Source organism: Pleuronectes platessa, chromosome 24, assembly GCF_947347685.1.
Source record: "Pleuronectes platessa chromosome 24, fPlePla1.1, whole genome shotgun sequence".
NCBI lineage: Eukaryota > Metazoa > Chordata > Actinopteri > Pleuronectiformes > Pleuronectidae > Pleuronectes > Pleuronectes platessa.
In genome coordinates, this window is record NC_070649.1 from 418,101 (window position 1) to 443,902 (window position 25,802).

At 45.6% G+C, this 25,802-nt stretch overlaps 1 protein-coding gene across 1 annotated transcript in view; it reads left to right on the top strand.

Moving 5' to 3' along the window:
- LOC128430934 (kalirin) overlaps window positions 1–23,643 on the top strand; it is a 31,894-nt gene extending 8,251 nt beyond the window's left edge. The window contains exons 19-57 of the mRNA XM_053417071.1: window positions 80–177; window positions 1,728–1,891; window positions 1,978–2,097; window positions 2,190–2,269; window positions 3,283–3,421; window positions 4,981–5,115; window positions 5,285–5,438; window positions 7,887–8,002; window positions 8,110–8,232; window positions 8,366–8,548; window positions 8,624–8,748; window positions 8,842–8,908; window positions 9,292–9,401; window positions 10,904–10,973; window positions 11,048–11,137; window positions 11,267–11,359; window positions 11,640–11,751; window positions 11,899–12,089; window positions 12,175–12,276; window positions 12,360–12,514; window positions 12,971–13,073; window positions 15,347–15,508; window positions 15,578–15,761; window positions 17,584–17,634; window positions 17,726–17,829; window positions 17,998–18,129; window positions 18,252–18,365; window positions 18,564–18,634; window positions 18,715–18,781; window positions 19,041–19,144; window positions 19,251–19,320; window positions 20,709–20,795; window positions 21,034–21,126; window positions 21,224–21,274; window positions 21,518–21,595; window positions 21,689–21,874; window positions 21,963–22,134; window positions 22,349–22,494; window positions 22,577–23,643. Of these exons, the coding sequence (XP_053273046.1) occupies window positions 80–177; window positions 1,728–1,891; window positions 1,978–2,097; window positions 2,190–2,269; window positions 3,283–3,421; window positions 4,981–5,115; window positions 5,285–5,438; window positions 7,887–8,002; window positions 8,110–8,232; window positions 8,366–8,548; window positions 8,624–8,748; window positions 8,842–8,908; window positions 9,292–9,401; window positions 10,904–10,973; window positions 11,048–11,137; window positions 11,267–11,359; window positions 11,640–11,751; window positions 11,899–12,089; window positions 12,175–12,276; window positions 12,360–12,514; window positions 12,971–13,073; window positions 15,347–15,508; window positions 15,578–15,761; window positions 17,584–17,634; window positions 17,726–17,829; window positions 17,998–18,129; window positions 18,252–18,365; window positions 18,564–18,634; window positions 18,715–18,781; window positions 19,041–19,144; window positions 19,251–19,320; window positions 20,709–20,795; window positions 21,034–21,126; window positions 21,224–21,274; window positions 21,518–21,595; window positions 21,689–21,874; window positions 21,963–22,134; window positions 22,349–22,494; window positions 22,577–22,762 (4,588 nt within the window). The 3' untranslated portion in view covers window positions 22,763–23,643. The remainder of the gene's footprint in view (window positions 1–79; window positions 178–1,727; window positions 1,892–1,977; window positions 2,098–2,189; window positions 2,270–3,282; window positions 3,422–4,980; window positions 5,116–5,284; window positions 5,439–7,886; window positions 8,003–8,109; window positions 8,233–8,365; window positions 8,549–8,623; window positions 8,749–8,841; window positions 8,909–9,291; window positions 9,402–10,903; window positions 10,974–11,047; window positions 11,138–11,266; window positions 11,360–11,639; window positions 11,752–11,898; window positions 12,090–12,174; window positions 12,277–12,359; window positions 12,515–12,970; window positions 13,074–15,346; window positions 15,509–15,577; window positions 15,762–17,583; window positions 17,635–17,725; window positions 17,830–17,997; window positions 18,130–18,251; window positions 18,366–18,563; window positions 18,635–18,714; window positions 18,782–19,040; window positions 19,145–19,250; window positions 19,321–20,708; window positions 20,796–21,033; window positions 21,127–21,223; window positions 21,275–21,517; window positions 21,596–21,688; window positions 21,875–21,962; window positions 22,135–22,348; window positions 22,495–22,576) is intronic.
- Window positions 23,644–25,802: the final 2,159 nt, after the last annotated feature.

Below are 25,802 nucleotides of genomic sequence, written 5' to 3' on the forward strand. Positions count from 1 at the left end.
TAAACAAGTCCAATGACGTCGCTCTGCATGAAAATGAGTCGTTAATAAAAGGTCCTGACGTTGATGAACTGATCCGCAGGCACATGGAGCGCAGGCTGGCTATGAACAACATGATCTATGAGGTCATCCAGCAAGGTCACGACCTCCAGCAGTATATCACCGAGGTCCAAGCATCAGGTCAGAGTCAAAACGTGGCTTTAGAAAATAAATCATCTGCACAGCAACAAATCTTCAGCGACCATAGAGAAGAGCGGGGACATGGAGTAGGCCTTGGGGGACACCACATGAAATGAGACTACCTGAGTGAAGCTCGGTGTTTAAAGGTTCTTCAGTGGGTTGTCACCTGGTCCATGTACCTGGACAGGGGGGACACACTGAGGCTCGTCAAGGTCACATGCTCTTGAAGAGCTCAGCGACTCAGGGGTTCCACCAGGACCTCCGTGATCCTCCAGAGAACCTGGATCTTATTATATCATGTCTCATCCCATAGTCTCCTGGACGGGATCCAGAGGTCAGGGACCTTCAGTCTGAGGAGTTGTTGTGTGTTAGAGATTCATTCAGTTCCTCGAGTTCCCTTCACAGCCTGAGCAGCTCGTGGGTTCACTCTGTTCGGCTGCAGGCACCACTTGAGAGCGTTTTGGATTTAGGGGTTTCCTGGCCGGGTTTCCAGGGACTCTCGAAGGCATGAACCAATCATAAGCAAGCAAAATGCTGAGAGGGCAGAAAACAGGTCACAGATCAGAGGAAGCTTCCATTTGATCCCATATGGATTCTATGAGATTCCCCTCTACTGATCGGATACAATAGAACAGAACAGAACAGAATAATAGAACAGAAAAGAATAGAATAATAGAATAGAATAGAACAGAACAGAATAGAATAGAATAATAGAACAGAACAGAACAGAATAATAGAATAGAATAGAATAGAACAGAACAGAATAGAACAGAATAGAATAGAACAGAACAGAACAGAATAATAGAACAGAAAAGAATAGAATAATAGAATAGAATAGAACAGAACAGAATAGAATAGAATAATAGAACAGAACAGAACAGAATAATAGAATAGAATAGAATAGAACAGAACAGAATAGAACAGAACAGAATAGAATAGAACAGAACAGAATAGAACAGAACAGAATAGAACAGAACAGAATAATAGAACAGAATAGAATAGAACAGAACAGAATAGAACAGAACAGAATAATAGAACAGAATAGAATAGAACAGAACAGAACAGAATAGAATAGAACAGAACAGAACAGAACAGAACAGAACAGAACAGAATAGAATAGAATAGAACAGAACAGAACAGAACAGAACAGAACAGAACAGAACAGTACAGAACAGAACAGAACAGAACAGAACAGAACAGAACAGAACAGAATAGAATAGAATAGAATAGACCAGTAAACCAGCGTCGATCTGACCAGTTCAGAATCATGTGATGGTTTTCGGGGGAAAAGGGGGATGGGGTTAGGGTTGCCATGGAAACTGGTCTCTGAAGCACACAGCTGGTGTCCATGGAAACCAGCGTATTGAATTTGCCATGGAGACACACACACACACACACACACACACACACACACACACACACACACACAGACATACAGTATATCTGTGCAATCATATACACATGAATGGAGAGGAAAACACACACAAACAGCTGCATAACTGTACTTGTGAGGACCTGAATATGTGTGTGTGTGTGTGTGTGTGCTTCAGGTATCGAGCTGTCGGAGGCGGAGGGGGGGCTCTCCTCTCAGGTGGAGGAGCTGCAGCGCCTCCTGCAGGACACACAGAAGGATCTGCATCAGATTGCAGATCACACACACACACACCTGGAGCAGAACCTGCAGCTGAGACACCTGCAGAGCCAGGTCAAACAGGTAACACACACACACAGTCACAGACACACACTCTCACACATAGGTGAGCTCCCTGTACTGAAGGTGGCGTTTACCTGTCGTCTCAGGTGCTGAGCTGGATCTCCGAGGGCGAGGTCATGTTGTCGTCCTGCATGTTGAACTCCAGCTGTTTGTCTGAAGCCGAGCAGCTGCAGAGGGAGCATGAGCGCCTCCAGCAGTCCATAGAGGTAAGTGCACACACTGAGTGACACAGCTCAGGTCAGGAGGTGGAAGGAGGAGTTCCTCCTCTCAGGGTTCTCACCTCCTCCTCTGTTTCCAGGCTCTGCTCCACGCTGACTCGCTGCAGAGGACTCACCAGGTGGCGCTGGCTCTGCAGCAGAGAGCGGAGCTGCTGGTCCGGTGAGTCACAGCCCTGAACGCCGGGTCACGTGTTGGTAACGTGTTGTAACGTGTTGTAACGTGTTGAAACGTGTTGGTAACGTGTTGGTAATGTGTAGGTAACATGTAGGTAAATTAGTTGGTAACATGTTGGTAACGTGTTGGTAACGTGATGTAACGTGATGTAACGTGATGTAACGTGTTGGTAACGTGTTGGTTACATGCAGGTAAATGTGTTGGTAACGTGTTGGTAACATGCAGGTAAATGTGTTGGTAACGTGTTGGTAGTGTGTTTGTAACGTGATGTAACGTGATGTTACGTGTTGGTAACGTGTTGGTTACATGTAGGTAAATGAGTTGGTAATGTGTTGGTAACATGCAGGTAAATGAGTTGGTAATGTGTTGGTAACATGCAGGTAAATGTGTTGGTAACGTGTTGGTAGTGTGTTTGTAACGTGATGTAACGTGATGTAACGTGATGTTACGTGTTGGTAACGTGTTGGTTACATGTAGGTAAATGAGTTGGTAATGTGTTGGTAACATGCAGGTAAATGAGTTGGTAATGTGTTGGTAACATGCAGGTAAATGTGTTGGTAACATGCAGGTAAATGTGTTGGTAACGTGTTGGTAGTGTGTTTGTAACGTGATGTAACGTGATGTAACGTGATGTTACGTGTTGGTAACGTGTTGGTTACATGTAGGTAAATGAGTTGGTAATGTGTTGGTAACATGCAGGTAAATGAGTTGGTAATGTGTTGGTAACGTGCTGGTAACATGTTGTTAACGTGTTGGTAACATGTTGGTAATGTGTTTGTAACGTGCTGGTCACATGTTGTTAACGTGTTGGTAACATGTTTGTAATGTGTTGGTAACGTGTTGGTAACGTGTTGGTAACGTGTTGGTAACGTGTTTGTAACGTTTTGTTAACGTGTTGGTCACGTGTTGGTAACGTGTTGGTAACATGATGGCACTTTGTGTTTGAGAGAAATGTTGTAACTGTACTCACCACGTGACCTCTGACCTCTCACCTTCAGGTCAGGTCACTATGATCCGGACGCAGTGAGGTCTTGTGCCCAGACGGTGGCGCTGCACTGGCAGACGCTGATGCTGAGGATCGAGGATCGACTCAAACTGGTCAACGCCTCGGCTGCTTTCTACAGGACGTCCCAGCAGGTGGCGCTGTTTCTCTGTGTCTCTGTTTCTCTGTGTCTCTGTTTCTCTGTGTCTCTGTTTCTCTGTGTCTCTGTCAGTCTCTTGACCTGTCTGTTTGTCTCCTGACCTGTCTCTCTGTCTCCTGACCTGTATCTCTGTCTCCTGTCCTGTATCTCTGTCTCCTGACCTGTCTCTCTGTCTCCTGACCTGTCTCCTGACCTGTCTCCTGACCTGTCTCTCTGTCTCCTGACCTGTCTCCTGACCTGTCTCTCTGTCTCCTGACCTGTCTCTCTGTCTCCTGACCTGTCTCCGGACCTGTCTCTCTGTCTCCTGACCTGTCTCTATGTCTCCTGACCTGTCTATCTGTCTCCTGACCTGTCTATCTGTCTCCTTGCCTGTCTCCTAACCTGTCTCTCTGTCTCCTGTCCTGTCTCTTTGTCTCCTGACCTGTCTCTCTGTCTCCTGACCTGTCTGCCTGTCTCCTGACCTGTCTCTCTGTCTCCTGACCTGTCTCTCTGTGTCCGGACCTGTCTCTCTGTCTCCTGACCTGTCTCCGGGCCTGTCTCTCTGTCTCCTGACCTGTCTCTCTGTCTCCTGACCTGTCTCCTGACCTGTCTCCGGACCTGTCTCTCTGTCTCCTGGCCTGTCTCTCTGTCTCCTGACCTGTCTCTCTGTCTCCTGACCTGTCTCTCTGTCTCCTGACCTGTCTCCTGACCTGTCTCTCTGTCTCCTGACCTGTCTCCTGACCTGTCTCTCTGTCTCCTGACCTGTCTCTCTGTCTCCTGACCTGTCTCTCTGTCTCCTGACCTGTCTGCCTGTCTCTGACCTGTCTCTCTGTCTCCTGACCTGTCTCTCTGTCTCCGGGCCTGTCTCTCTGTCTCCTGACCTGTCTCCTGACCTGTCTCTCTGTCTCCTGACCTGTCTCTCTGTCTCCTGACCTGTCTCTCTGTCTCCTGACCTGTCTGCCTGTCTCTGACCTGTCTCTCTGTCTCCTGACCTGTCTCTCTGTCTCCTGACCTGTCTCCGGACCTGTCTCTCTGTCTCCTGACCTGTCTCTATGTCTCCTGACCTGTCTATCTGTCTCCTTGCCTGTCTCCTAACCTGTCTCTCTGTCTCCTGTCCTGTCTCTCTGTCTCCTGACCTGTCTCTCTGTCTCCTGACCTGTCTCTCTGTCTCCTGACCTGTCTCTCTGTCTCCTGACCTGTCTCTCTGTGTCCGGACCTGTCTCTCTGTCTCCTGACCTGTCTCCGGGCCTGTCTCTCTGTCTCCTGACCTGTCTCCTGACCTGTCTCTCTGTCTCCTGACCTGTCTCTCTGTCTCCTGACCTGTCTCTCTGTCTCCTGACCTGTCGGCCTGTCTCTGACCTGTCTCTCTGTCTCCTCACCTGTCTCTCTGTCTCGTGACCTGTCTCTCTGTCTCTCTGTCTCTGACCTCTCTGTCTCTGACCTGTCTCCTGACCTGTCTCCTGACCTGTCTCTCTGTCTCCTGACCTGTCTCCCTGTCTCTCTGTCTCTGACCTGTCTGTCTCCTGACCTGTCTCTCTGTCTCTGTCTCCTGACCTGTCTGTCTCCTGTGTGCAGGTGTGTGGCGTCCTGGAGAGCCTGGAGCAGGAGTACCGGCGGGAGGAGGACTGGTGTGGAGGAGGCGAGCGGCAGCCGGAGCAGCTGCTGCCGCTCATGAGCAAACACATGGAGCAGAAGGAGGCGTTTCTGAAGGTGAAGCCATGTGACACACTGTAGTGAGGTTCACCACACACATGTGTGTAACTGTATCAACATGATGAATGTTTCTACAGCTGAATCTAAAGTTTGAAACATGTTCTGAATCAATTTCCAGATTTGATTTGTGAGTTCCCCTCTAACCGTCTTGTTCCCATGGCAACAGGCGTGCACGCTGGCGAGACGCAACGCCGAAGTTTTCCTGAAATACATCCACCGCAACAGCGCCACCATGGCCAACCTGTCGGGTCACGGGGTCAGCGTGCCCGGGGTCAGCGAGGTCACAGGGCACTCCAGGGTACCAGAGCAACAGGTCAAAGGTGAACAAACGGAAAAAACAGTCAGAAACACACTAACCATCAGAAACACAAACGATCAGAAACACACAAACCATCAGAAACACACAAACCATCAGAAACAAACAAACCATCAGAAACACACAACAGTCAGAAACACACAAACCATCAGAAACACAAACGATCAGAAACACACAAACCATCAGAAACACAAACGATCAGAAACAAACAAACCATCAGAAACACACAAACCATCAGAAACAAACAAACCATCAGAAACACACAACAGTCAGAAACACACAAACCATCAGAAACACAAACGATCAGAAACAAACAAACCATCAGAAACACACAAACCATCAGAAACACACAAACCATCAGAAACACACAACAGTCAGAAACACACAACAGTCAGAAACACACAAACCATCAGAAACAAACAACAGTCAGAAACACACAACAGTCAGAAACACACAACAGTCAGAAACACACAAACCATCAGAAACACACTAACCATCAGAAACACACAACAGTCAGAAACACACAACAGTCAGAAACACACAACAGTCAGAAACACACAAACCATCAGAAACACAAACGATCAGAAACACACAAACCATCAGAAACAAACAAACCATCAGAAACACACAACAGTCAGAAACACACAAACCATCAGAAACACAAACGATCAGAAACAAACAAACCATCAGAAACACACAAACCATCAGAAACACACAAACCATCAGAAACACACAACAGTCAGAAACACACAAACCATCAGAAACACAAACGATCAGAAACAAACAAACCATCAGAAACACACAAACCATCAGAAACACACAAACCATCAGAAACACACAACAGTCAGAAACACACAACAGTCAGAAACACACAACAGTCAGAAACACACAAACCATCAGAAACACACTAACCATCAGAAACACACAACAGTCAGAAACACACAACAGTCAGAAACACACAACAGTCAGAAACACACAAACCATCAGAAACAAACAACAGTCAGAAACACACAACAGTCAGAAACACACAACAGTCAGAAACACACAACAGTCAGAAACACACAACAGTCAGAAACACACAAACCATCAGAAACACACAACAGTCAGAAACACACAACAGTCAGAAACACACAACAGTCAGAAACACACAAACCATCAGAAACACACTAACCATCAGAAACACACAACAGTCAGAAACACACAACAGTCAGAAACACACAACAGTCAGAAACACACAAACCATCAGAAACACACAACAGTCAGAAACACACAACAGTCAGAAACACACAACAGTCAGAAACACACAAACCATCAGAAACACACTAACCATCAGAAACACACAACAGTCAGAAACACACAACAGTCAGAAACACACAACAGTCAGAAACACACAAACCATCAGAAACACACAACAGTCAGAAACACACAACAGTCAGAAACACACAACAGTCAGAAACACACAACAGTCAGAAACACACAAACCATCAGAAACAAACAACAGTCAGAAACACACAACAGTCAGAAACACACAACAGTCAGAAACACACAAACCATCAGAAACAAACAAACCATCAGAAACACACAACAGTCAGAAACACACAAACCATCAGAAACACACATACGATCAGAAACACACACAACATCAGAAACACACAAACCATCAGAAACAAACAAACCATCAGAAACACACAAACCATCAGAAACACACAAACCATCAGAAACACACAAACCATCAGAAACACACAAACCATCAGAAACACACAAACCATCAGAAACACACATACGATCAGAAACACACACACCATCAGAAACACACAACAGTCAGAAACACACACACCATCAGAAACACACAAACCATCAGAAACACACAAACCATCAGAAACACACAAACCATCAGAAACACACAACAGTCAGAAACACACAAACCATCAGAAACAAACAAACCATCAGAAACACACAAACCATCAGAAACACACAAACGATCAGAAACACACAAACCATCAGAAACACACAACAGTCAGAAACACACAAACCATCAGAAACACACTAACCATCAGAAACACACTAACCATCAGAAACACACAAACGATCAGAAACAAACAAACCATCAGAAACAAACAACAGTCAGAAACACACAACAGTCAGAAACACACAACAGTCAGAAACACACAAACCATCAGAAACACACAAACCATCAGAAACACACAAACCATCAGAAACAAAGAAACCATCAGAAACACAAACCATCAGAAACAAACAAACCATCAGAAACACACAAACAATCAGAAACACACAAACCATCAGAAACAAACAAACCATCAGAAACAAACAAACCATCAGAAACACAATAACGATCAGACACACACAAACCATCAGAAACACACACCTGCACAGAGGAGCACACAGCCGATCAGCTGGGGAGCAGCTTCATGATGTGTGTGTCTGTGCTCAGGGATCCTCAGTGAGCTGCTGCAGAGGGAGAACCGGGTCCTTCACTTCTGGACCTTAAAGAAACGTCGACTGGATCAGTGCCAGCAGTACCTGATGTTCCAGAGCCACACCCAGCAGGTCCGGTTCTCTCACTCCCATTGGTGGAGCCACATGCTCGTCACAGAGACATTCTGATTGGTTCCAGAGTAAATGTGACCGCGCCTTAACGTGCTCTTTGATCGCAGGCTCTGGATTGGCTGCAGCAGTCAGGTGACCACTACCTGACCACGCACACGTCCCCGGGGACCAACATGTCGGAGACTCAGGAGCTGCTGAACCAGCACCGGGAGTTCTGTGTTTCTGCCAAGGTGAGAACACACGGCAGCTGTGGGTCAAACACTTTAAACACGACAATGAATCCTCAAAGACATTGTTTCTACATATTGAATGTGAAATACAACACGTGTGATATGACATATTATAAAGGATCACTTCTGTCAGCACACACAGGAGAAGGTGCACCTGCTCATCCAGCTGGCGGAGAGCATGCTGGCTAAAGGCCACGCCCACCGCGCCGAGCTGCGTCGCTGCGTCTCCACCGTGGACAAGCGCTACCGCGACTTCACCGTGAGGATGGGACAGTACCGCCACCTGCTGGAGACGGCGCTGGGAGGCTGCTCACAGGTAACATTGATAAACAGGGTGTGGTCGGTGTGTAGGCTGACCCGTACTGAGTGTGATGTACGGTGGCTCTGACAGGACAACAAGGACCTGGAGCTGGAGCTGATCCCCAACAGCCTGTCGGACTCGGACCCCGAGGTCAACCTGTCCGACCCCAGCCACCAGGTCAGCGACGAGAAGAGGCGCTCCGCACGCAAGAAGGAGTGAGTCCACGAAGTGATGGTGCGAGGGGCGGTGCCAGTACGGGTCTCCATGTTAAAGAACAACTGTGTGTGTGTGTGTGTGTGTGTGTTCAGGTACATCATGGCCGAGCTCCTTCAGACTGAAAGAGTCTACGTCAGAGATCTGCAGGAGTGCATCGAGGTAAAGATCAAACATCTGGAGCTTCACTCGTTTCATGTGATCCTCCTCCGCTGAGGGAGGTCGTGTTTCACCGACCTGAGATTTATCAGGACGTTTAGTTCAAGTTCAGATTCAGAGTTTTACCTCGAAAGCTCCAGAGCTAAACATCCCAGAGATCTAAACATACCACAAACCTCACAGCGCCCCCTGCTGACCGACCTGCAGTTCACTCAGTCGACCACAAGGTCTCTTCTGCTGTTTGTACTAAATTCTGGCTTTGGCACGATATTAAAAATTTTAAACTAAACTCAGTCATGGAAACTACTACATTACAGCAGTACATAATACTTTGTAGTACTACATTATGCTGAGTAGTACTTCCTGATGGAAATATTGTGGTGCAGACGTACCTGTGGGAGATGACGAGCGGCTCAGAGGACGTCCCCCCTGGTCTCAACAACCGGGACGACACCGTGTTCGGAAACATCCAGGACATCTACGAGTTCCACAACAGGTACGCTCAATTATACTGCAGATTATACTGCAATACAAGTACTACGGTACCAAACATTCAGGACATCTACGAGTTCCACAACAGGTACGCTCAATTATACTGCAGATTATACTGCAATACAAGTACTACGGTACCAAACATCCAGGACATCTACGAGTTCCACAACAGGTACGCTCAATTATACTGCAGATTATACTGCAATACAAGTACTACGGTACCAAACATCCAGGACATCTACGAGTTCCACAACAGGTACACTCAATTATACTGCAGATTATACTGCAATACAAGTACTACGGTACCAAACATCCAGGACATCTACGAGTTCCACAACAGGTACACTCAATTATACTGCAGATTATACTGCAATACAAGTACTACGGTACCAAACATCCAGGACATCTACGAGTTCCACAACAGGTACGCTCAATTATACTGCAGATTATACTGCAATACAAGTACTACGGTACCAAACATTCAGGACATCTACGAGTTCCACAACAGGTACGCTCAATTATACTGCAGATTATACTGCAATACAAGTACTACGGTACCAAACATCCAGGACATCTACGAGTTCCACAACAGGTACACTCAATTATACTGCAGATTATACTGCAATACAAGTACTACGGTACCAAACATCCAGGACATCTACGAGTTCCACAACAGGTACACTCAATTATACTGCAGATTATACTGCAATACAAGTACTACGGTACCAAACATCCAGGACATCTACGAGTTCCACAACAGGTACTGTCAATTATACTGCAGATTATACTGCAATACAAGTACTACGGTACCAAACATCCAGGACATCTACGAGTTCCACAACAGGTACGCTCAATTATACTGCAGATTATACTGCAATACAAGTACTACGGTACCAAACATCCAGGACATCTACGAGTTCCACAACAGGTACGCTCAATTATACTGCAGATTATACTGCAATACAAGTACTACGGTACCAAACATCCAGGACATCTACGAGTTCCACAACAGGTACACTCAATTATACTGCAGATTATACTGCAATACAAGTACTACGGTACCAAACATCCAGGACATCTACGAGTTCCACAACAGGTACACTCAATTATACTGCAGATTATACTGCAATACAAGTACTACGGTACCAAACATCCAGGACATCTACGAGTTCCACAACAGGTACTGTCAATTATACTGCAGATTATACTGCAATACAAGTACTACGGTACCAAACATCCAGGACATCTACGAGTTCTAGAAACAAGTACTGTCAATTATACTGCAAAGAGATAAATACTGCAAATTACTTTACTCAATTTACTGCAGCACAAGTACAACAGTATGAAATACAGGGCATCAAATACTACAAATACTGTGTATTACACCCCTGCAACATGTACTTCAAATGTGTGCGTGTGTATTTACTGTAGTACTGCAGACATACTGTAGTGTGTAGTATTGTAGAGTGTAGTGTGTGTGTAGATTCAGAGGTTTGTGTTTTTCAGTATTTTCCTGAAGGAGTTGGAAAACTACGAGCAGCTTCCAGAGGACGTGGGCCACTGCTTCGTGACCTGGGTAACTCTCTGTCTGATTCACACCACTACACAACGAAGTGATTGAAGTAAAACATAAAGTACTTTGTGTTTCAGGCTGATAAGTTTCACATGTACGTGACGTACTGCAGAAACAAACCTGACTCCAGTTTGCTGATACAACAACAAGGTGCAGGCTTCTTCGAGGTCAGAGAACTTTACTTCTTTATTTGAGAATTTCAGATATTTTATAAATGTTCTTTATGATGTAACACTTGGAATTAATAAGGGGCATTTTTCAGAATAAAGAATAAAAAGCATAGTGTTTGTGTTCAGGAGGTCCAGAGGAGACACGGGCTGACGAACTCCATCTCGTCCGCGCTCATCAAACCAGTTCAGAGAATCACTAAATACCAGCTGCTGCTCAAGGTGAACTTCCATTCCCAGTTCAGAGTCAGTTTGAGTTCAAAGTGTTTTGGCTTCAGGCTTCAGAATAAACCTGCTGTCATACATTTTACTTTCACTACAGATGTGTGAAAATAATAATAAATCTCACTTCCTTCCTCTTCTATCTTTACTTTTCACAGTCGACTCTTAGAAGATTTAAAATAACAATAATCGTATATTGACTCTGACATTTAACAACAGTCACATTTACACTGTGTACTTGTATGTGTGTGTGTGTGTGTGTGTGTGTGTGTGTGTGCAGGAGTTGCTGGCGTGCTGCGAGGAGGGAAAAGGTGAAATTAAAGAAGGACTCGATGTGATGCTGAGCGTCCCAAAGAGAGCTAACGATGCTATGCATGTTAGCATGTTGGAAGGTATGTGTTTCAAAATAAAAGACCTGCCTCTGTTTTACATGAAGATTTCAGGGAGCCTGGGCTAAGGGGCTTTTATTGTGAAGTTTGTTGTTGACTTCCTCACTTAACGATAAGTCATATATTTACATATTCCACATGTCTCCTCAGGTCTGGAGGAGGGTCTGGAGGTTCAGGGCGAGCTCCTGCTCCAGGACTCCTTCCTGGTTTGGGAGCCAAAGTCTCTGATCAGGAAGGGGCGGGACCGACACCTCTTCCTGTTTGAGCTGTCACTCATCTTCAGCAAAGAGATCAAAGACTCGTCCGGACGAATCAAATATCTGTACAAGAGCAGACTGAGGGTAACACACACACACACACACACACACACAGACACAGACACACACCAGGTACATGGCGTTCTGCTGACACTTCCTGTTCCTGTAGACGTCAGAGCTGGGAGTGACGGAGCACATCGAGGGCGACGCCTGTAAGTTCGCTCTGTGGGTCGGACGAACGCCCACGTCCGACAACAAGACGGTGCTGAAGGTGAGACGTCTCCTGCTGCTGTCACTGCTCAGGAGCTGAGGTCAGAGGTCAGAGGTCACGGTTAACTGTGGTTCTCTCGTCAGGCGGCGTCCTTGGAGCTGAAGCAGGAGTGGGTCCGCAGCATCCGCCAGGTGATCCAGGAGAGGAGGGGTCACCTGCGGGGGGCGCTGAGGGAGCCCATCCCCCTCCCCAAGACCCCCAACCCCACGCTGGGCCGACAGCGCAGCATCAACCGCAGGTCAGCAGCTAGCACGCTACACGCTACACGCTACACGCCTCTGGTCACGTGACCTGTCTACGTTAAACTGACCTTTGACCTGGTTCGTCGACTGGTTGAAACTGATCTAATAAACCAAACCAGTGAAGTCCAAATGAAAGTTTGACCCTGAGTTCATCTTCTCATCCGTCAGATGAATTTAATACTCAATCGATCAATTAGACAATGAAACTGACGGTAACAACTGATTGATTATATATTATTCTCTTTTAATATCAAATTAATCTGCTGAGTTTTAAAATACTGGTCAGAAATATGAATAGACAATTATTAATCAATAAGTGAACGTTTTTATTCAATAAAACCAGAAATTAGAAAGTATCAGCTTGAACACTGGATAACTGAGTGAGAGAGGCGTCCACATACTTCTGTCCACATTGTGTGTCTTAGACTGAAAAGTGTGTTTGTGTTTTTCAGGGACACGAGTGAGGACGCAGACAGTCTGGGTGATGCCAGCAGTCAGCCGGACACCGTGTCCATCGCCTCGCGCACGTCTCAGAACACGGCCGACAGCGACAAGGTGCACACACACACACACACACACACACAGACACACACACACAGACACAGACACAGACACACACACACACACACACACACACACATACACACACACACACACACACACACACACACACACACACACACACACACACACACACACACACACACACATACACACACACACACACACACACACACACACACACACACACACACAGATACAGACACACACACACACACACACACACACACACAGCGTGTGTTCAGAGGGGTGTGTCGGAACGTCTGATGACCTCACCAGTGCTGCAGCTGGCTGGGTGTGTGTTTGTGTTTGGTGTGTATGTATGTGTGTATGTATGTGTGTGTGTGTGTCTGTATGTGTGTCTGTATGTGTGTGTGTGTGTGTGTGTGTGTGTGTGTGTGTCTCTATGTGTGTCTGTATGTGTGTGTGTGTATGTGTGTATGTATGTGTGTGTGTGTGTGTCTGTATGTGTGTCTCTATGTGTGTCTGTATGTGTGTGTGTCTGTATGTGTGTCTGTATGTGTGTGTGTCTGTATGTGTGTCTGTATGTGTGTATGTGTGTATGCATGTGTGTCTGTATGTGTGTGTCTGAGGGAGTTTCCTCTGGTCGTCAGACTCAGTTCAGAAACTTTCACTTGTTCTCTTCTCGGCGGACGAGGTACGTTTGATTTGATTTACCTGCAGTCAGCTGGAGGAGGGTGGGGTTGACCTTTGACCCTGAGGGGTGACCTGGTGTTGCTTCAGAGAGGGATCTTCACTCTGTCAGGTCAGAGATTTAAAACCTCAGGACTAGAGACTGAGGACAGTGAGTTTGAATCATGTTGTTTACATGAGGAAAGATTTGAATTGGTTAACGTGTGATTGTAAACAACCTGACGTGGATTCAACTGGAGCTCGACTGGACGCTAACGCTCGATTGTTTGTGGAGTCAGAGCGCGACCGAACTGGGACCATCAAGGAATCATCTGATCCACCAAACCATCACCAGTTCACCAGTTCACCAGTTCACCAGTTCACCTGTTCACCAGCTTCTGACTCCAGAGGACTCTCTCCACTGTGTCGATGTGATCACCTGAACCTCGATACCAGCTCCTGAGGAATCTGCTCGTTTCTGATCATCGTGATTATTGATTTGAAATCCAGATCCTCACGCCAGGTCGTTGTAACCATGGTAACATGTGACGGTTGGAGCTGCAGATTCATAACTGATGAAAATCAGCTGATGAGTCACATTTATTTTACAGCTGTGATTTGTTTCTATTGATAGTTATTGATAATAACAATGAGTTTCTGGAAACTGTAAAATATCGAACCTCAGTTCAACCTCTTCATCCTGAGGTTTGAAAACATCCTAGAATCTAAATATGTTTATTATTGGAATCTGAATTTCTTTATTCTTTAACACTGGAATCGGCCTCATGTTGTATCATCGTCTGTGTGTGTGTGTCTGTGTGTGTGTGTGTGTGTCTGTGTGTGTGTGTGTGTGTGTGTGTGTGTGTGTGTCTGTGTGTGTGTGTGATACAACCCTTAAGACTGATCACAGCTGTATTGGATTAGGACGGGGAACACCCCACGACTCCCAATGGACCACGTGCACGAGTGTGTGTGAGTTTGTGTGTGTGAACTGAAGCACATGGGCTCCAGCTGAAGGACACACACACACACACACACACACACAGGCACACACACACACGCACACGCACACACGCACACACACACAAGTAACCGTGAGGCTCTCGTCTCTTTGTCCACCATCACATGATGTTTTCTACTTCTTGTTGGACCAATCAGGGCTCAGCGTGCTGTGCCCTGATTGGTCAGAGGAGGACATACATTATGATGATGAATGACAGTTTCAACGTGGACTTTCTATTGTTTGATAAGTTTGTTTAGCTGCTTCACTTTTGATGTTTTTTGATAACAGTGAATTTAAAAGGTTTAGATTTGATGACTCAGAGTCGCACCTCTATCGCCACCTACTGGCTCGAGGAGATCGTTACAGGGTTTGTAGTTGTTTTGAAATGGGAGAGAAAATATTCAGAACTAGATTAAATAGCTGCAGAAAGCAGACGAGGCTTTGAAGTAGAAATGAACTGTGTTAATTCTGCTTCTAAACTGAGTCCAGGGCTGTTTACTGATTGACCAGCAGATGGAGCTGCAGCTGATTCTCTGTTTCTGACTTTGTGAATGGATGTAACCTGGCAGGAGGATGGTCAGATGTTTGGAGGTTGATAAAGTGTCTCACCCTCTCACCCGTCTCCCTGCAGCTGTCCGGCGGCTGCGAGTTAGTGGTGGTGTTGCTGGATTTCTCCTCCGGCGCCGCAGGAGAGCTCAGCGTTCGCTGTGGTCAGACCGTGGAGCTGGTGGAGCGCTCGGCCGACAGACCCGGGTGGTGTCTGGTCAGAACGACGGATCAGAGTCCGCAGCTGGTGAGAAATCAAACGTCCCCACGACAGAAACAAATCCTCCAGCTTCTAATCTCTCCCGTTTCCCTGCAGGAGGGTTTACTGCCCATGAGCGCCCTCTGCCTGTCACACTCCCACAGTGCAGCCGACATGGAGGGGCTCATCCCGGCGTCCACCACCTCCAGCAGCACCTCGTCCACCTGCACCACCACGTCCTCCTCCTGCAACTCGTCCACCACCACCTCCTCTTCCAACGCCTCCTCCACCGTCAGCAAAGGTAGGTTCATCTCCCTGCAGGACGCCACCTCCTGGTCCAACACAGAACTCCACCTGGACTCCAGATAAACAAGAATAACTTCATGGTAAAAAGAGCTCGAGCTCAGAAACGTCTCAACTTCACAATCTAATTCTCCACTCATTTAAGAGTAAGGTAGTAATCTGATTACAGTTTCAGTTACTGACGACCTTTGACCCGGTCACCATGTCTCAGCGGCTCGTCCACGTTCGCTCCGTGTCACTTCCTGTTTGAACAGAGGGAACTTTAAACATCCGTGTCTCCTGCTTCCTGTCGGACGGAGTCCACTAAATATTGAACGTGTGTCGGTGTGTGAAGCCTGAACGATGCAACCTGCTGTGTGGTCAGAATGTGACGTCTCTTTGTGTGTTGACATTTTACACAAACTGTAAATCGTTCATCTGTAAACTCAACAAACCAAATGTCCCCATTGGTCACAAATATCTCAATTCTCCCCGAACAACAGGAAACACGAAATATCTCAATGGAACAAAATGAACAAACTAAATAATCAACAACAGGATAAATGTTCCCAAAAGAAACAACAGAGCACATGTCCAAATAAATTATAAAGTAAATAAAGGTAATAAATAAACTAACTAAATGTCACTTTCACTCACAAACACACAAACACAGAGACACACACAGACACACTCAGAGTCCAGAGAGGAGAGTTTCAGGTTAAACATTGACCTGAACAAGTTTCAGACTCAACAGGAATCTTCAGTTTAACATCCTGCCTCAGGGTGTGTGTCTGTGTGTGTCACTGTGTGTGTCACTGTGTGTGTGGATACCTGCTGGCTCTTCTTCCTCAACAGAAGACAATGGGAGTTTCTGTTTAAAAATAAACTGGTTGTTCTCAGGTCGATCTCTGGTGAATTTACATCTTTGTTGTTTCACATATTTTTCGATTTAGTCTTCATTAATTTTATTCTTTATTTTGTATATGACTCTTTAAGATGTAATTATATATTTTTAAAGATTATTCTAGTTTAGTTTATCTGAATTTTAACTTTTAATGTCATATTTCAATTAGCTTTTTTAAAATTGGATTGAAACTTAATTTGTTTTCAATTTAATTTAACTTATTTAACTTATTTTTCCTATTAATTAAAGGTTTATTTTTTATTTTCATGTCGATTTTAGTCAGTTATTATATTTTATATCATTATATATTTACACATGTCAATTATCTCTTAGTGGCGACTTCTGTCCTTGTTGTCACTCAAGTCTCAATAAGCCACACCCAGTGCTGTGTCCCCCCCCTCGCGTTAGCCCCGCCCCTTGTGACTGTAGTTTGATTCCTGGACACAAACACGTCTCAGCCTCGTACGTCTTCTTCTAACGTTCTGAACGTTCTGATGTGGAAACATGCGGCGAGGCAGAGGTGCATGCTGGGATTGCTCTGCTGTTTGGGGATGGATTGTGGGAGAGAGAGAGGACGAGCGAGGTGGGTGTTTGAATGAAAGAAGAAGAATAGAAGAAAGATGTGTGTGTGTGTGTGTGTGTGTGTTGGTTACTGAGTAATAGAACAAGATGACTCTCTCTCTCTGTTTGTGTCAGTATCTCTCGACCATTAACCAACCCTAACACACACATGTAGTTTCTGACACACATGTAGCAGGAATGTTAATCATGTGGTGGTTGTGTTGAACAGGAACCGCAGGTTTTCTGTATCATTATTGTGTGTGTGTGTGTGTGTGTGTGTGTGTGTGTGTCTGCGTGTGTGTGTGTGTGTGTGCGTGTGTGTGTGTGTGTGTGCGTGTGTGTGTCTGCGTGTGTGTGTGTGTGTGTGTGTCCACAGACTCTGGACTCTACAGCTCTGAAGGTTCAGCTCTCCACACTCAGACGACCAGTGAGTCAACATTCATCTCTGATTTACCCAGAGTTCTGAAGTGCAGAACTCATCACTGACGCCCCCCCCCTCTTGTGTTTACCTTTCTCAGGTGTCAACTCCCCCACAGTGTTCGGAGTGGGCGTGGCTCCAGGGGGCGCTGTGGGCTCTCCAGGGCCCAAACGCAGCGGCTCTGGAACCGGAAACACCCTGAAGGTAACGCTGGTCCTCGCTGTCGCTCTGTGGACAGAAGAGGACGGATTATTAGTTTTTAAAAATAGATACAATGATTATTTAATTCATCATTAAGTTAATGAATATTAATTATAAGTATTATTATTATTACTCGGTCGTATGGTGTTTTATCTCGACGTGTTTTCACAGCGCTGGTTGACGAGTCCTGTTCGGAGGTTAAGTCAAGGTAAAGCTGACGGACAGAAGAAACCGTCAATCAGAACCAGGAGGCGGGACAACAGGCCAGAGGTGACCACACCCCTCACAGGCAATGCTCAGACGGTCAGCTATCAACACACACAAAAAACACACACACACACACACACACACACACACACACAGTTTACTAAAGACGTTTGAGTGTGTGTGTGATCATTGTTTTTTGATTATTTTCGTTTCTGCAGAAATCGAGGAAGGAGGAAGCGGGGCAGAGTGGAGGGGAGGAGGAGCCAGAGGAGGAAAGCCACACCCCTCTGCCACCTCCCATGCAAATTATCAAAGACCCCAACAACCCCGAGGTACCGGGGGGAGGGATAGTGGGGGGGAGGGAGAGTGGGGGGGATAGACTTTTGCTCTGAAAAAGATTCTGAAAGGAAGTCGAGGTTCGGTCACGTTGTCGTCTGCTTTTCTGTAATCGAGGAAAATGTGAGTGAATGAAAAACGTGTTAAATCTTGATCCGGTTTCAAACTGGTTTGTCATGTCTCGGTCTCGTCAGGCTCTGGATTCAGATCAAGGCTCCAACGAGTCCGACACCGAGCAGAGAAACAAGGCGCTGAGAGGACGGATGTGAGACACACCCCAGAAACATGGATAGAAATGTAGATCTGTTCAGAGGACACATGAATGAACTGTGTGTGTCTGTCCAGGTTTGTGGTGAACGAGATGGTCCAATCAGAGAAGGACTACGTGAAGGACCTGGGTGTGATTGTCGAGGTGAGACGTCCAAACGTTCAGAAAGAAACAAGACGTCCAACAGACAACATGATGTTTTCTTTCTTTTCTATAGAATTACATCAATTCTTTCTTTAAATCTGCACGTTTTTAGTTTGACAAAATAAAAATCTAATAACAGATTCAATTCAATTTGTGACTGTAGTGAACACTGCGTCCTGTAGGGGGCAGTAGCAGGCTTTACATTTGATAGCTTGTGTGTTCATGTGTTCATGTGTTCATGTGTTCATGTGTGTGTCAGGGCTTCATGTCCAGGTTGGAGGTCAGAGGGATCCCAGAGGAGATGAGAGGAAAAGACAAAATCGTCTTCGGCAACATCCAGCAGATCTACGACTGGCACCGCGAGTACGTGCACGTACACACACACACACACACACACACACACACACACACACACACACACACACACACACACACACACACTCTCTGACTGTGTGTGTTTCTGTTTCAGTTTCTTCCTGATTGAGTTGGAGCGCTGCGTTCAGAATCACGACCTGTTGGCCGACCTCTTCATCAGACACGTGAGTACTACATGAATACTACAGTGCTATGTTATTACTACATGAATACTACAGTACTATGTTATTACTACATGAATACTACAGTACTATGTTATTACTACATGAATACTACAGTGCTATGTTATTACTACATGAATACTACAGTACTATGTTATTACTACATGAATACTACACTACTATGTTATTACTACATGAATACTACAGTACTATGTTATTACTGCGTGAATACTACACTGCTATGTTATTACTACATGAATACTACATTACTATGTTATTACTACATGAATACTACACTACTATGTTATTACTGCGTGAATACTACACTACTATGTTATTACTACATGAATACTACACTACTATGTTATTACTACATGAATACTACAGTGCTATGTTATTACTACATGAATACTACACTGCTATGTTATTACTACATGAATACTACAGTGCTATGTTATTACTACATGAATACTACATTACTATTTTATTACTACATGAATACTACAGTACTATGTTATTACTACATGAATACTACAGTACTATGTTATTACTGCGTGAATACTACACTGCTATGTTATTACTACATGAATACTACATTACTATGTTATTACTACGTGAATACTACACTACTATGTTATTACTGCGTGAATACTACACTACTATGTTATTACTACATGAATACTACACTGCTATGTTATTACTACATGAATACTACACTACTATGTTATTACTACATGAATACTACACTACTATGTTATTACTACATGAATACTACACTGCTATGTTATTACTACATGAATACTACACTGCTATGTTATTACTACATGAATACTACACTGCTATGTTATTACTACATGAATACTACAGTGCTATGTTATTACTACATGAATACTACACTGCTATGTTATTACTACATGAATACTACAGTGCTGTTATTACTACATGAATACTACACTACTATGTTATTACTACATGAATACTACACTGCTATGTTATTACTACATGAATACTACAGTGCTATGTTATTACTACATGAATACTACACTACTATGTTATTACTACATGAATACTACAGTGCTATGTTATTACTACATGAATACTACACTGCTATGTTATTACTACATGAATACTACACTGCTATGTTATTACTACATGAATACTACACTACTGTGTTATTACTACATGAATACTACACTGCTATGTTCTGTTAGAATGTCCCTCAAGTTGTTCCTCATATTGTTCATAAGAATGTTTCCAGCCTGGTGGAATAAGGTTTTCATGGTAACAGCATCAGGACCAGGATGAGTCAGTTAACTGAGACGTGTGTGTGTGTGTGTGTGTGTGTGTGTGTGTGTGTGTGTGTGTGTGTGTGTGTGTGTGTGTGTGTGTAGGAGCGTCGCCTCCACATGTACGTGGTTTACTGTCAGAACAAGCCGAGGTCAGAGTTCATCGTCTTCGAGTACGAGACTTTCTTTGAGGTAAATCACTTGTTTCTGTTTGTTTCTGTTTCAGGGACTAAGGTTCTGTATCTTTAAATGAATTTAATGAGCTTGGGTTCATGATTGATTATTGATTATTTCCACAGTTAATATTCAACCTCAGTGAACCCTTTGACTTCTTCATGTTCAGTTTTCAGTTGTTTAAAGAAACCATCACATTTCTGAAGCTTGAATCAACACAACACTGAGGTTTGTGTGTCTGTGTGTCTATCCTCAGGAGATCCAGCATGAGATCAGCTGCAGGATGTCCCTCAGTGATTATCTGATCAAACCTGTCCAGAGAATCACAAAGTACCAGCTGCTGTTAAAGGTTCGTCGACACATGACTCGCATCAGCTGATCATGAAACGTTTATTTCTTCATCTTCATCATCATCATCATCATCTCTACTCTGCTTGGTGTCTCAGGACTTTCTCAAGTACACGTCCAAAGCCGGACTGGACTGTGAGGAGAGTGAGGTGAGTTCCGTGTCCTGCGCTGTGATTGGCTGCTTCCATCTGTCGTGAGGGAGGAGTTTCTCTCCTCAGTGACTTTTACAGAAAAAATGTTTTCTACCTGACGTCGTGAAGATGATGTCGTTAAATGATTTATGTGTGTGTGTGACTGTGTGTGTGTGTGTGACTGTGTGTGTGTGTGACTGTGTGTGTGTGTCTGTGTGTGTGTGTGTGTGTGTGTGTGTGTGGGTGTGTGTCTGTGCGCAGAAAGCGGTGGAGCTGATGTCATTGGTTCCAAAACGCTGCAACGACATGATGAACCTGGGACGACTGCAGGGATACGAGGTGAAGCTGATATAAATCTATACGCAGACGATCAACAACTGCATATGTACAACCTGTCTGTCCTCACCAATCTGTCTCCTCACCTGTCTCCAGGGGAAGTTGACGTCTCAGGGGAAGCTCCTGCAGCAGGAGACCTTCTGTGTCTGGGAGCAGGACGGCGGCGTGTTGTCTCGCAGTAAAGAGCGCAGGGTTTTCCTGTTCGAGCAGATCGCCATCTTCAGTGAACTTCTACGCAAAGGCTCCAACAACCCCGGCTACCAGTTCAAGAACAGCATCAAGGTGGGAGGCTGGAGGAAGCTGGATGAAGGTAGATTCCGGATCCGGCTCCGACCTGTTGACACTGAGCTCCATGTTTCACCCTCACCAGGTGAGTTACCTGGCGATGCAGGACAGCGTGGACGGAGACCCCTGTAAGTTCGTGCTGTGGTCCCGCGGCTCGGCCGAGCGCTTCACGCTGCAGGCGTCCTCCGCCAGCATCAAGATGACCTGGACGGAGACCATCGCCGCCCTGCTGGACGCACAGAACAACTTCTTGTCTGGTAAGTACATCCACAAATTACATGAAGCGATAAAACTTGAGCTGTGTCCCGGTTCGGGGAGCGGGGAGAGGACACACTGATGATGTCACAGTGGCGTGACTACGCTCTCCTATTTCAACGGCTCCTTCAAACCCACAAGTCCTCACGGTCTGTGAATCTCCTGTGATTTATCTCCTCATTCGACTCCTTCAAGTCTGCATCGATCTGTTTCCAGCTCTTCAGTCTCCCATCGAGTACCAGAGGAAAGAGGGCGGGATCTCTGCGACCCGTCCTCTGTCGTCAGGGCGCCCACCGTCAGCCCCGCCCACGCCCAACGGCCACGCCCCTCAGCCTCAAGCTGACAGCGAGCAGGACGACCAGGTTTGGAATTGAACGCTCGGATCAGAGTCAGGTGCGATCCCTGATGATTGTTTTGGTGACCTCATGACCTCTGTCCAATCAGGAGCTGGTCCAGGTGCTGCAGGACTTCGCGGCCGTGCGGGAGGACGAGATCTCCGTGTTCCGGGGGGAGAAGGTTCAGATTCTGGCGTCCAACCAGCAGGGTCAGAGTCTGGTCTACCGGCCGGCCAACAGCGACTCGCCGGCCGCCGAGGGCTGGGTGTCGCGCGGCGTGCTCAACACACACTGACACACAGACACACGCTGACACACACAAACACACACAAACACACACTGACAGCAGGGTCAGAGTTTACAACGCACACATACCACGACAGGGCCGAAGAGGCGGAGCTTAAAGGAATTTTCTCTCATTAACAAACTCAACTTTTGAATTTAATTTGAAAAATGTAATGTTCACACATGAGAAATAGAAACTTATTTAAATGAGGAAACTTTCATCAAAACACTTTAATGAACTTAATAAAATAGATTAATGAACAAATGATTTCATCTTAATCTCTTGAAACTAATAGAGAATTAAACTTCGTGTCCTTCAGATGAATCAGGCTCCACTTTCATAACTTTGTGCGCTGATCACACACACACACACACACACACACACACACACACACACACACACACACACACACACGCACACACGCACACACACACAGCAGGTACTGTTAAACTCCACCCTCCCTCCTCCACCCCCACTTCGTCCAATCAGACGCCTCCGTCAGGTTGGCCTTCAGTTTACTGCCCCGATCGACTGAACCCCCCCACTGATGACATCACAAACTGTTTCCTGTGGGTCAGTGGGAACTCGATCACATGACCTCGTCATCATCAACCGACACAACAACAGACTGAACCTATGGGAAGCTGCTGTTGCCTAGCAACACGAGACAATGAAAAAAATGAAAGCCTCCTTGAAGGGAGGAGTCGAAAAGAGCCGTCAGCCAATAGGAAGTGAGCTCTGTGTCATCCTGTGAATAGTGTGTATAAACAGACTGAGACACTCACACACTCTACACACACGTCACTGCTGCGATGATGAACATTAACAAGATGATAACTAAGAATTATAGAGTTTGTTTTTCACCTCAATAGAGAAAAAAATGAGAGAAACTGTTTGTCATATAAATGTTTGTGTGAGAGAAAGAGAGAGAGTGTGTGTGTGTGTTTGTGAGAGAGTGTGTGAGTGTGTGTGTTTTCCAAGGACCGTTAGGTGGTGTCCTGGTGTAGCGTTGCCATGACGAATCGTTGTGTTTGCGGTGACACACGTTCTTCACGTCTTTTTAGAGCTACCCCCCCCCCCCCCCCCCCCCCCCCCACTGTGACCAGAGCAACCGGCAGTGGAGCGGCTCTGGTTAGTTTGGATTTTCCTGATTATGCATTTCCTGTGTGTGTACATAGAACTGACCCTGGACCTGTCTCTCTGTCAGACAGACAGACGGCAGCAGCTCCACCTACTGTGACGTCTGCTTCTACTAAACTCTCTCTACCTGTCTCTCTCTCTCTCTCTACCTCTGTCTCTCTGTCTCTCTGTCTCTCTGTCTCTCTCTCTCTCTCTCTCTCTCTCTACCTCTGTCTCTCTCTCTCTCTACCTCTGTCTCTCTCTGTCTCTCTCTCTCTACCTCTGTCTCTCTGTCTCTCTGTCTCTCTCTCTCTCTCTCTCTACCTCTGTCTCTCTCTCTCTCTACCTCTGTCTCTCTCTGTCTCTCTCTCTCTACCTCTGTCTCTCTCTCTCTCTCTCTGTCTCTCTCTCTCTCTCTCTCTCTGTTTCTCTGGTGCCATTCTCAGACACCCCAGTCCTTAAGGAGCTGAGCACCCGGTCCAGTGCGCTAAAGTGTGAAGTTGTGCACGTGAAGAGTGTAACCTTCAGGGGGCGCGCTTCTCACACATGTTAAACTGCTGAGCTACCCCCCCCCCCCCCCTTCTGTTTGCAGAGACCTCTCATGTCCTGTTTGTCATTAGCTGCGATTCTTGACTTCGGAAACACAAATTAGACAAAACTATTCAGTAGCTGATCGAAAGCTCCACAGCATCAAGATTGTTTAGTCAAGAAACCATAACGCCCCCTAGTGGCAGAGACCGGGATTCGATTGATTCAGGTATCACATTTTGTTCAGAGAGATCGAATGTTAACGTAGAAGCAACAAGTAAAGATGCGTAAACACGAAAACATCTCGAGTGACAACAAACGAGAGACTGCAGGGCTCAGCTAAATGGCTTCTTCTCCCGACTTGTCGATTTCCATTTCCCGACATGAAAAGTGTGTTCACGTCAAAAACCAAGCTTTAATATTAAAAGCTCAGATTTTTCCAACTTGGCGCTAGAAAATACAGAAGTGCCTGAAACAGGAAAGGAGCCGGCGTCCAGGGTGAGAGAGTACGACTGTGACGCTGCTTTGTGACCCACACGCGACAAACTGAAGTAACACAACGTGAACAGGAGAATCTCAGAGCGACACGTGGACGCAGCTTCGTCAGGAAGCCGGAAACCAACGCTAGCTTTTAGGAACGCAGAATGAATTTGTGTTGTGTCTCCGAAAACAGAAAAGTGATGATTAAACCTCGTGCACAGTCACAACCTGTGACCTTGGAAGTGCACCAGAGGGATGCTAGTGCACTACGAAGGGCACGGGGGGGCATCTGTGCATGTTGAAAGTCTTACAGGTGGAGTGTAGTTTACTGTGGAGGGTGGAGGGTGGAGGGGGGCGCCCTATGAAGGGTGCAGGTTGAAGATGGAGGCTTCACTACTGAGGGTGCTGCACTGAGTGAGAAGAGAAGCTAGTGCACCAGAGGATGTAGCACTCTGAACATGTTAAGCTGTGGAGTTGTGTACTATAGAAGGTCAAGTGTGTAACATAGTGCACTACAGAGGGCGTAGGGTGCTGTTTGAGACTCAGCCTCCACTCACCAGTCAACAGTGTTATTTGTACAGAACCTACAGCTGCTGCCTGACTGCTAACAGCTCTCTGTCGTTGTTTGTAATAAACTTCATTTTTCATCCAAAATGGCCGAGTGTGCTTTTCTTATCAAGTTTCTGAACAAACACGCCGCTGATACCGAGCGGGACATTTACTTATGATGAAATAAAAACACGTCACTAATTATATTTCATTGTTGCATCATTGATGCACCTTTGTTTAGTAAATACATGTAATAGAGTAATAAAATGAGCATTTCTCTCTGGAGAAAACTCATATATTTGTGATAATATCGTGTCATTATAGATATCACATCATTATTAATAAGAAAGAGAAGTGGACGATGGTGTTTGTA